At 49.9% G+C, this 11,199-nt stretch overlaps 4 protein-coding genes across 6 annotated transcripts; 1 reads left to right on the forward strand and 3 right to left on the reverse strand.

Moving 5' to 3' along the window:
- Positions 1 to 630: 630 nt before the first annotated feature.
- Positions 631 to 3,519, reverse strand: FOIG_06639 (homeobox protein cut-like). 2 transcript variants are annotated; one of them, XM_031205775.1, is made up of 3 exons: positions 3,196 to 3,519; positions 2,973 to 3,140; positions 631 to 2,923 (listed from the first exon to the last, which is right to left on the reverse strand). In XM_031205775.1, exons 1-3 carry the CDS (start codon positions 3,305 to 3,307, stop codon positions 1,035 to 1,037), a joined length of 2,169 nt encoding a protein of 722 aa, XP_031064499.1. In that variant the 5' UTR covers positions 3,308 to 3,519; the 3' UTR covers positions 631 to 1,034. The 2 variants fall into 2 exon arrangements, with proteins under 2 accessions (XP_031064499.1, XP_031064500.1); XM_031205776.1 differs by having other exon boundaries at positions 631 to 3,140.
- A 165-nt stretch (positions 3,520 to 3,684) lies between these two features.
- On the forward strand, positions 3,685 to 9,171 carry FOIG_06640 (uncharacterized protein). Of its 2 annotated transcripts, XM_031205777.1 has the most exons (3): positions 3,685 to 3,996; positions 4,058 to 4,482; positions 4,530 to 9,171. In XM_031205777.1, exons 1-3 carry the CDS (start codon positions 3,837 to 3,839, stop codon positions 7,524 to 7,526), a joined length of 3,582 nt encoding a protein of 1,193 aa, XP_031064501.1. In that variant the 5' UTR covers positions 3,685 to 3,836; the 3' UTR covers positions 7,527 to 9,171. The 2 variants fall into 2 exon arrangements, with proteins under 2 accessions (XP_031064501.1, XP_031064502.1); XM_031205778.1 differs by having other exon boundaries at positions 4,058 to 7,634.
- Positions 7,481 to 9,197, reverse strand: FOIG_06641 (uncharacterized protein). The gene has a single exon (XM_031205779.1). It carries the CDS (start codon positions 8,925 to 8,927, stop codon positions 8,025 to 8,027), a length of 903 nt encoding a protein of 300 aa, XP_031064503.1. The 5' UTR covers positions 8,928 to 9,197; the 3' UTR covers positions 7,481 to 8,024.
- An 85-nt stretch (positions 9,198 to 9,282) lies between these two features.
- Positions 9,283 to 11,031, reverse strand: FOIG_06642 (uncharacterized protein; the record flags this gene model as incomplete). The annotated part of the gene is made up of 5 exons (XM_031205780.1): positions 9,283 to 9,801; positions 9,869 to 10,269; positions 10,317 to 10,508; positions 10,561 to 10,822; positions 10,876 to 11,031. 5 exons carry the CDS (start codon positions 11,029 to 11,031, stop codon positions 9,379 to 9,381), a joined length of 1,434 nt encoding a protein of 477 aa, XP_031064504.1. The 3' UTR covers positions 9,283 to 9,378.
- Positions 11,032 to 11,199: the final 168 nt, after the last annotated feature.

Below are 11,199 nucleotides of genomic sequence, written 5' to 3' on the forward strand. Positions count from 1 at the left end.
ATGGGCGTTTAGAAATGGAGATGAGCACGAGGAAATGCCACGACAATGACAATTCCGCTTTTTTATGCACTTTGCCATGTGCGATCTGGGTTCGTGCAGTCGATTCTGTCATTGAAGAACGTTTACGATACAATACACAGACATATATCTGACCCTGCTCTCTAGACATAGACCGCCAGTTTACATGTATGGTGGTCTGTAGAGGTTATACATTCCCAGTCAGCAATGATGAGAGCCATTGCACTGCATTCTCTTTTCCGTATGACCACGTTGCTACGAAAACTCTCGAGTTCAAGTCACACTCCAGCCTCTCAATGTTACCCTCTCCATCTCCAAGCCAACCCAAGATCCCTTTAATAGATCCCAAGATCTCTCGGCGCCACTGACGAACCAACCTCGTCCCAGCATCAAAACATCCAAGACCTCCCAAGAAACGAGAAACAAAGTCCCTTGGCCAGAGTAAATTACATACAGGGCTTTGTGTAGCTTGCCGCCAGCCTGCAAGTCTCTGATTGGACCGCTGATCATGCATGTCTACGGGCCGCGATAAGCGGCCAGCGGCTGCAGAAAATAGCAACTGGCCCCGCGACCCCTCTTATTGGGACGGGCTATTTTCGCACATCAAGACGAATATAGCCAAGCTTCTATCGACATCATGACTTGCATGTTTTAGCGGACCTCAGAGACTGTCTAGAACAAGTCTGTCACATGTTTACTTGATTTTCTCTTGAGGAGGTTGCTTAGGTGGATCATGTTATGGTCTAATTCAAGGTTCTCACCACCCAACACAATAATACCATCCATCTTGGCATGGCATGGATCTCGCTTCCAACGCACGAGATATCGCTTGCTTCCCTAATATGTACAGTACATAGCACGAGATCTCAGATATCCAATGACTCCACTGCCGACCCGGTCTTAACGCAGGTCTATCCTGATATTGATACAGTTCCATCTCCCGCGGAGATTCGTTGACACATTCCCTTTCCGGCTGTTGAGCAAAACACTTACAAAACAAGACGGCGCATCGCCCTCTACTTGGCAGGATCTTTAGGCGCTCCGTCCATTGGACTGCCAAGTGAGCCCCCGGCAACTCCAGCTGCCGCTGCCGCGGCGGACTCAAGATGAGTTACCCGCTGGACATCTGACGAACTGAGCCAATACAAAGTTACAAACACCAGCAAATGGAGCGCTACGCAGTATGCAGCAAACAAGTTTCGGCTGGTTCGCGAAGCAAGCACTGTGCGTGTCAATGAGTAGACTGCGCGTTCTGGTAGACTCATCCGTTTGTAGGCTCGAGCAGACTCTCGCCCACGGAAAGCTGCAAATGGAGAAATATTGGACTCGTATGCCTGGCGGTATCGGTCCATGGCGATGCCAGGATTGCCCGTTTCGCCAATTGACACTGTCGATGGGTTTGGATTCGCCCCGTACGCCGACGATGTCGCTGCGCCGCCTCCTCGGTTGTATGTTGAAACATATCTTGTCTTCTCGTAGAGATTCAGGTTGTCTTTCTGAAGCGCTGCGACTTCCTGGCGCAGCTGCGAGACTGTTCGGTGCGTATCTGACAGTTCTTCCTCAAGTTCTGCATTCTTCTTCTTATAACGGTCTCGCTGGGCCGTGACCATGGGCAACATGCCCGAGCCTCCTCCATAGACTCGTTCGCCGGGCTCGCCTCCTCCCATGCGGGGATCCATACCACTGATGATTGACGACGTTGGCGAGATTCTGCCACTCTTGCGGCCCATTGCCCGGGTGACATATGTTCCAGCTACAGATGCACCAGATGGGAATGCGTTAGCACCCTCCTCCTGGATTGTCTCCAAATCACTCTCCAGTTTTTGGTTGAGCTTCTGGGCTCGCTCCAATTCGGCGTTAGTTTTTGAGAGCTCCTCTTGAAGATCCTCCAGTCGACTTTGTAAATCGTTATGCGAAACACGTAGCACCGTCAACTCATCGCCCAACTTCTTGTTTCGCGCCAAGAGAAGCTTCTCGAGAGAATTGCCCTCCGCATCCTTTGCCTCAAGGTGCTCTCTTACTTCGTCATCGTCACCTGTGGAGAACTCAATACTCTTGAGAACCTCAAGCTCCTGCTTGATATCTTCGTAGTCGCTCCATTTTTGAACCTTGCTCTTCAATGTGTCCCTCTCCTCCTTGAGAGTGTTCACTTCTCTTTCGATAGATCGCAACTTGCCATCCAATTCTCGTTTGAGACCCTCCTTCTCCACACGGGCGGCATCCAGCTTGCGGATCATAGACTGGTTCTCTGACCTCACACGCATATATCCCGGATCGTCCTCAAGACTTGTCTCAGGTTGTTGTTGGGCTGATGACTTGGCTTGTGCCAGCTCCAGCCGCATTTGTTCGTTTCGTGCCTCAACCTCAGCCAGGCGAGAGCTTGTGCGATCCAAATCTGCGTGGAGCATCTCAAGCTCAGCGCTCGAGACATGGTTGCGATGAGCCTCCTGGTCGTCGCCATTCTTGCCCAGGCGCTGGTTGACCTCGTAACTTGCGCGCGTCTCGGTCAGAAGGCGCTCTTGCTTCTCCAGTTTATCTTCCAGTGCCTTCTCTTTGGCCTCCCAGTTATCCGTCTTCTCCTCTAGCACAGCGTTCCACGACGTCTCAACTTCCTTAACACGGCTCTCTAGGTTCTCCTCTAACTCTCTTCGAACCTTTCGTTCATTCTGAAGCTTTGATTCGGTCTCTTCCAGTTGACTCGAAAGTTTTGAAACATTCTCTTGGAGGTGCTGGTTTTCTTCGGTAATCTTTGGTAAGGTGTCTTCGGACAAGAGCATAGAATCGACTGAGGCCTCAAGAAGTGGGTACGGGTCTGGAGCATCAGAGAAAGATGCATATGTTTGAAGAAATGCCGAGTTGACAGACTTGGAGTGGTTCGTAAGGAGGTCGATAAAGGTCTGATAGGCTGTAATGATGTTAGTCTGTATCGGTATAGGATAGTATCTTGTTGGCACATTTCAATAGTCCCTTGATTTCTGTAAGCTTGGCCGCATCGTCGAGCTTGCGGAATTCTTTAGTTTTTTGTGCGAGTTCTTTACGTTGGACAGTTGAGTCCCGCTGGTATGCGACAATGTCTGAAGCCGTATTGTCTAGATTCGACACAAGGGTTGTGAGATCGATGGCTACCCAGGCAATCTGTTAGTAACTGCTACCACTAGTGTTCGCTGGAAACCATACTTCTCCATGCTGATATCGCATGCTGAAATTTGTTCTCTCCTTCAAAGGTGGGCGCAGGCGTAGGGGCTTCAGTTGTGCTCGCCAGAGCGGCTTCGACGGCTGCGTCAGTCATGGCGTTGTATTGGGTTGATGATCAGGGGCGGCGCAAAGGAGTGGATATGGCAGCCTTGAACGCCGCGGATGTGTTAAAGCGAGTGTTTTGCAGTTGATGCTATCGGTTCAATGGTCGTAGGAGCTCGTTGCTGTCGTGATTAAATGGAAGCCATGAGGTTGTGCTGATAAATAGGAAGGAATGTGTTTCGTCTGCCTCCTTGATAACTTGGGGCCAGGTTGCGCGTGTCATACAAGCTTATTGGCCACGAGAGCTGTCAGGCTGATAACGCCAAGGTTACAGGGGCAGTTCCATGGACTGATCCCCCGCAGCCTTGCAGCTCAGTGAACACAGCCACTAATTATAAGCCCGGCGCCTATCCACTCAACATCCCGTCAGCTTCTAGAGCTTCAGGTACGTTGATCCACTTGACTGATGTCAACATACGCCAGCCAGCCTCGGGTGCCTGGATACAACGTTTTCGAACTCGAGGAGGCACAACACGACATGCGCTGTTCGCTCAAATGATGCTGTTGATAACAACGTCGCTATGACATCAGATGGCTCAGGCGATGGGCCTTCAATTACAAGCCCAGGGCTAACCAGTCGCGAGGTTGGCCCTTATGTTCTCAGGACTTTATTGGACGAGGTACCACTTTCTGCAGACGGCTCCAAAGATGATATCAAGATCAACTGCGTAGACTATCTAGGTAAGTAGTTTCGGCATGGATACTGAGCGTTTGCACTCATAGTTGACCTTTGCGCATGTAGATGCGAATCTGTACGTTGGCACATCTGCCTCAGAGCTGCTTCACTTCGTACAAATTCCACCAGACCCAAACGATCGATCCGGGCAACCCGTTTATATCCTCGCATCTCGACTGTGTCCTCAATATGTCGAAACTCCAGGCACTCCGAACTCGCGACCCGGCGTTCAGCAAATCCTCCTACTACCTCGTGTCGGCAAAGCATGTATTCTATGCAATTGGACCGTCACTTTCTATTCCCTTCCCGAACTTAGCCCTGTTTTTGGAACAACTCTAGTCAAGAACTGTAGTTGGATAGGTGGCATTGATCTGAATGAGCCCTTGTTCGACGATGGAAGTGCAGAGAGAGGCGGAGGTGTCACTATCCTCCTCTCTCTTATGCGAAAGATCCAAGTCGTGCGTGTGGGCGAGGACGCGCGCGCTTTTAAGGTACGTATCAGCGCATAGAATGACTGCCCACCGCTTACGCAATAAAGAAAATCGACTTCTCTGGAAGCACCCTGTCAGTCCGTAGGGACTCAATCGCTTGTGTGGCAGACTCTAAGTCGTATGCGCTTATCGATGTGGAACAACAACTCAAGATCCCCTTGATGAGCATTTCATCCTTGGAAGAAACAACTTCGCCCAGTGAAATTGGACATGCTCAAAGCATTGGAGCGGATACAACAAGTGGGCTACTCCGAAGCTCCTCTTCGACCGGAAACCGCACATCTAGCGAAGCCCCAAGCCATAGTCGGAGCACAAGCTTGGGAGGTTCAATATTGGACAGTATCCGTCGACAAGATCATCGTGGCAACGAAGGTGAAGATTTCCTTGGTCGCAATACCTCGCCGCAGCCATCAATAAGCCCCAGGCCATCAATGGAGAGAGCTTCAACACCAAATCCTCCTTCGCTCGATAAACCTCTCCCAGCTGCACCTTCGCCATCAGGCACTCCTTCTCAGTCGACTGACCCTCGGCCAAGACCTGGCTCCGTTTTTCTCAAGCCTCACATCACTTCTCCGACCCCTGACGAATTCCTGATTGTCACTGGAACTGACCCTTTGGAGCCGGGGATCGGCATGTTTGTAAATCTGGATGGCGATCCTACGAGGCCTACTCTCGAGTTTACCAGATACCCCAAAGAAGTCGTCGTAGATAGCCCGCCTTTAGATGCTAACTCATCACAACCATCGTCGATGCAGGAAGAAGATGGTTATGTTCTAGCCTCGATGACGAGAGAAAAGGATGGCTTGGAATATGGACTAGAGATCCAAAGATTTGACGCGGGCTCAGACCCAAACCCACAGAAGTTCTGGTTGACAGCTAGAGAAGCTGATGGGGTCTATGGCATTCGTTCGCTTGCTGGCAGCGAAGAAACGCGATTTGATGAAATTGTTCAGAAATTATCGCAAAGGCGATACACACCTTTCTCTGTTTCAATATCGCCTGGTACCCCTGATCCTTCATCTTCAGCCAAGACACCAGACTCGAGGACAGCGTTGTCAATAGAACACCTCTCGAAAGAGAAAGAGCTCTTTGACAGAAACATTGACTCACAGGACGAGGAATCATTGCCAGAAGAATGGGAGGCAAATCGCAATGCAGAAGGCGAGGAATTTGCTCGACAACTTGCCAAGGCTCAGGCAAGACTGGCAGTCTGGAGTGGAAGCCGCATCTGGTGGGCTATTCGCAATCCTTTACTTATACAACTTGACGCCGCCTTGGAAGCAGCTTGTGTCGGAGATATTTTTAACCCTGCCGAGCTGGACAGACAAGCGATATTCACCACTATTAACTCTATCAGGGGCCGGGAACCGCAAAGCGAGTTGGAATTTATGACTTATGGATATATACGGCAGAAAGCTGGCATCTTGCTTTTGACGAACTTATTAAAGTCTCCTGAAGACAAGCAGTTCACGGAAAAAGACGTGAAAGCTCTTGAAGAAGTGCTGATCGAGAGTGGTCTTGACCCCAGAGTGGTTCTTTCGCTGATTCCTAGCGTTCGAAACGAGATAATAGAAGGTTCACGCGGGATCTGGATATATGGCGGCGTGAGGAGAACCGCCGATGCTTACCTCAGAAGCAGGGAGTTCCAGATGACATCAAAGGACAGTATTGGAACACTGGAGCCGAGGACGATGCACTTTCTTCGAAGATTTCTTGGAACATGGCGCAAGAAGAAAGGATTCGGCAGTGTGGCCGACGAGAGAGAAGTGTTTCATACAGTTGATGCCGCGCTGCTGCTCGTGCTTCTCGAGATTGATCAACACTCACCCAAGGGGTTGGGCAAGGGAGGCGTTGTGAGATCTGAGCTATACGAGATTGTGGATAAGGGCGTCGACTGCTTTGACCGCGCAGTCGATTTACTCGAAACATACCATCGACTCTTCGTGCTAAGTCGCCTGTACCAGAGCCGGAAACTGTCAGGAGATGTTCTGGCCACTTGGAGGCGGATTATCGAAGGCGAGCAGGACGTAGGGCAGGAACTCCGTGAAGGAGAGCAGCGAGTTCGCGAGTATCTGACCAAGATCAGCAGCCAGGCTCTTGTCCAAGAATATGGTGTGTGGCTTGCAAATCGCAACCCAAAGCTTGGTGTTCAAGTTTTTACTGAAGACAAGGGACGAGCACCCAAATTTGAGCCCGCGCAAGCCGTTGCAATCTTGCGAGAGGAAGCACCTGATGCAGTAAAGTACTACCTCGAGCACTTGGTCTTTGGTAAAGGCCATACCACCTATATCAACGATCTGATGGCGTACTACCTTGACGTGGTCGTTTACGATTTAGAGTCATCTGATGAGAGCCAAACTTTGGTCAGAGCGACATATGAGGCATACCGCGCTTTGCAGCCTCCTAAGCCTGCATACAGCCACTTCCTTCGGGACAACGCCCCAGACGACAACGAGGTCTGGCACAGCCGTTTGAGGCTACTCCAACTCTTGGGCGAAGCCAATGATTATGATGCAGCAGCAGTAAGAGATCGAATCTCTAAACTGCCTGATGATCTTTTGGTGCCCGAGACCATCATACTTGCTGGCCGAGAATGCAAACACGACGATGCCCTACGCCTTCTGGTCCACAACTTGGGCGACTATGATACCGCAGTTTCATATTGTCTACGAGGTGGCGCAAGCACAACTGGCGCTGCTCCATCTCAACGACCATCTTTTGAGGAACAACGCCGCCTTTTTAACGTTGTTCTCCATGAGTTGCTCACTCTTGAAAACATCAGCGATCGTGTCGAGCAGACAGGAGCGCTCCTGGAGCGATTTGGCGGCTGGTTCGAGATTGACGACGTACTCAGTCTTATCCCTGATGACTGGTCTGTCGACATTATCGCAGGCTTCTTAGTTGGAGCACTTAAGCGTCTTGTGGGAGAGCGGCACGAAGCGATGCTGACCCGCGCCCTGAGCGGAGCGCAAAACTTGCGCGTAAGCTACGATCGCGTTGCCAAGATTGATGAGAAGGGACCGAGCATTGAAGCTTCGAATTAATATGTCCCCAGCCAAGTAAGCTGGGCTGTTTCATTTTATAAAGAGGGGGATCCATAGCAAGCGTATGTACAGAGAATATATACATCATAATTCAGGGGCATTGCCTATCTATCCTTGATATCGTGATCATATGCATCTAACACATTTGTATCTTCGTACAGTTTAAGCTTTTCCTCACTTCGCATGATTTGTCTACCACTCTAACCAGTCACCCTCCAACTGTTGTTTTTACAACCGGAGAGCGTCCATCTTACTCCGTATCCGCCCCTCACGAAGTCGTCGCTCCGCCTCATTCTGCGGGCGGTAGTCGAGTCGTCTCAGGGAGGAGAGCCAATCAATGAAGTAGAGAAGACGCAACTAGAAGAATTGTCTTACTCCGCCATGATGAGCTCAAGTGGTTCCCGGAGCCCGAGCGTGAGGTGGTCATGGTATTTAAAGCCTCTTCTTTTCCTTCTTGCTCAGTGAATTTGCCGGGCTTCTCGACGTCTCATATAAGCCTCATGATATCGAAATCCACTTCAGCGAAGCGACAACGAGCCATCTCTTGCGCACCGTAATGTCGTCCTCACGCTCAATATCCCATGCTCTCTCTTCGCCGTTACAATCTCTCTCCCAGATCCTTTCAACCTCGAGTCCGACCTTCTGAAGCGCCGCTGCATCATAAAATCCGCTCATCTTTGTTCGGCCAGTATGGAAACCAGCGACAACCCAACACCGGGCCTCGGGGGTTTGCTTGAGGAAGTGGGCGATGGAGCGGTGCAGGTTTTCGTGCTGCCAGGGCATCCAGAGACAATCGGCGGCGATGACACGGTCGAATGAGTGAGCAGCTGATGCGCTCAAAGGATCTTCGAGCTCACCCCAGGAATGGCCTTGGACGGAGACTTCGGAAAAGGGGGTTGTCTCGGCACCGGCGGGTGATAGAGAGGGCTGGATGTTGCGAGCGACGTTCGTGCTAAGGGTTTTGAGGACGGGCTCAGCTGGATAGTCTGTGACAACGACACGCTTTGCGCCTAGCAGGCCACCCATGATACTCGGCAACGCGGTTCCGGCTCCGAGCTCAAGAGTCTCAAGTCCCTTCACGCTGAATGAAATGATGTCCTGTGCCTCACGAGGCTTCTCAAGAGGAATGCTGAGAGAGTCGGCCTCGATGAACTCGGCGAGCAGAAGTGAAGCGTTCCAGAGGTAATGTGAGAATAGCTTGCGGTCATCCTCCTTCACAGGGTCGGCGAGGTCGATAATAAGAGGCTTGGGGAGATGGGGTGAGGCATATGAGAGGTTGTGTTCCGCATCGCCGTGTTGATTTGTGATATCGTCGGGGAAGATGACGCCCAAGGAAGTTGAAAGATAGTCTTCTGGACTATCGGCCTCCCCGTTAACGGAGATACGCCAGGTAAGAGACATGACCTTATTAAAATAGATCCCCTCGAATGTAATATCAATGTGAAGATTTTCGTAATTGGTGTAGATGCCCAACCAGCTCCGATGATCTGACTCGATCTCACTCAGACAGTTCTCCGATATGGCGTATTATATGACAGATATCGAATAGCTCAGACAGATGCAAAATAATAATATGGCTATGGGAATGTACAGATGAAGATCTGTCGGAATAAGGATGATGAGAGTAAACTTAGGTAGGCGTGAATGATAGTGGGAGGGGCATTAAGAAAATTTGCCTAACTCCGACCGCTTTTTTTGGAGACTACCTTAGCTACCTAAGGTAATGTAATGGCCTTATCGGGAATACGACTCATGTTACACAATAACAAACGTGGTGTATTAATTGCTTATAACGTCGCGGACTGTGTTTACTCTGTGCCATTCTTGACTGCCTTCGTCAAAGAAATTGGTCCTAGACGGAGTTGGAGTTGTCAGCACACGAAAAGGCAGCTGATCCTCCTGACACCTTATAAGAGTCAATAACACCAATAACAGATCCATATGTTCCAGCAATCATCAGAAACATTCCAGAAAGAATGATAAAACTGCTCCATATAACCATGAGAATCCACTTTAGAGATCTCTCCTGCTTGCCTGCGCTCCAGTTATCGTATAACCAGAAGCAACCATATGGCTGAAACGTTTGCAGTGTACCTAGGAGAGCTCCAACAAGAGACACGAGACTTCCAAAAACAGGGATTGCACTCGCTATTATGTAGGCTAACAAGGCTGCAGCAAAGGTCAGGCCTAGCCATGTAGCCCAGTGAGTGAGGGTGTTGGCTGTGAGATGCCTCGAGCCTCGAAGGACTCGAACGAACACGTATTTTCCTGTAACCTATAGAGCTTTTGTATCAGTACTCATTTTGTTCCAAGGCTGAATTTTATTCATATCAAGTACTTGCATGAGCATTGATGGTTGCACCAACGATCAGACCTGGCAAAGCAAGGCCGTAAGCAACTTGCTTAATAGTCTTGCCAGCCGATCCCAGAGCAGGCGAGGCAACATAGGAGCCACAGTAGTAGTAGATAATAACTCCCACAATGATATATGTCGCAGTTGCAACGGACTGGCAGAGGAGCATCGCTTTGGTATAATGGCGCGGATCGCGCATCTCCGCAGCAATAGGGAAGAATAGAGGCGTGCCAGCATAGGCAAAGACCATTGTCGAGAGAGCCGACATTGCTTCTGTGAAGCTCGGTTTGTTATATAGCTTGTAATCGGACTTCCATTCGTCTTCGAGGTTCATCTTTGGAGCTGCTGAGGGCCGGTCTTGGATGCTGACGGCGATGGTGACGACATAGACTGATTCTGTCAGTTTGAATGACAACTTTGAGGGGTACTCAACTTACCACCTGCCATGAGAGAGATCACTCCCACCCATGCCAGCCAACTTATGCGGCCCAGGGTGCGAATGCTTGCACATAGAAAGACGATCATGGCGGCTACTGCGACAAAGGTAGCTGTGCATGTCCCATGCACCGACAAAGCATTGAAACTGATGGAGATACCCAATATTCCCGATGCAGAAGCAAATATGGTAACTTTTACAGCCATTGTCAGTAGCGAACTCAAACGCTGGGTGTCATCACTTACACAAAGCAAAGCTGATTCCTAGGAACTCTTGTCCAAAACGTCCAAACAAGATACCGCCTGCATCATCAATACCGTATACCTCACGGTGTTTAAGCTTGAATGTTCCAATGATATAGTCTGACCAAGTGGTGATGCCTCCAATGACGAGCAGACATATGAGTCCGGGGATAAGACCTAGAGTGTGGAACGCCGATGGGATCGAGAGGATGCCCAGACCGATTTGGGTCTTCATCATAAGTGCAGAAGTGCCTAGCCAACCAACCTGTTGGGCGTCAGTATTTGATACGGCAAGAAATCTGTGTGGGAAGCACTTGCATCTCGGTAGTTGGGTCCATCTTCTGTGATATCGCCAAAGACCTCATCATGAGCTACGGTTGGGCGAGCCTCGACGTGATTCAGACCTTCTTGTGAAAGAATTGGCACTGGATCCAAGCCCCTAGGCTCTCGATTGTTGGCGTGTACGATACCCATGTTGCTTTCTTATCCAGAAGAAAATAAGAAGAATGAAATGTTGCCAAGATCAAAATGATAGTTGACCGTATATATCCTTTCAATATCTCCCCTCACGTATTCGGCCCGCCAGAACTCTACTCTCTGGACCCTGAACGCTCATTGCTCCCCTATAAACTTTCTCGATGC

The sequence above is a fragment of the Fusarium odoratissimum genome, assembly GCF_000260195.1.
Source record: "Fusarium odoratissimum NRRL 54006 unplaced genomic scaffold supercont1.9, whole genome shotgun sequence".
NCBI classification, from domain to species: Eukaryota; Fungi; Ascomycota; class Sordariomycetes; order Hypocreales; family Nectriaceae; genus Fusarium; species Fusarium odoratissimum.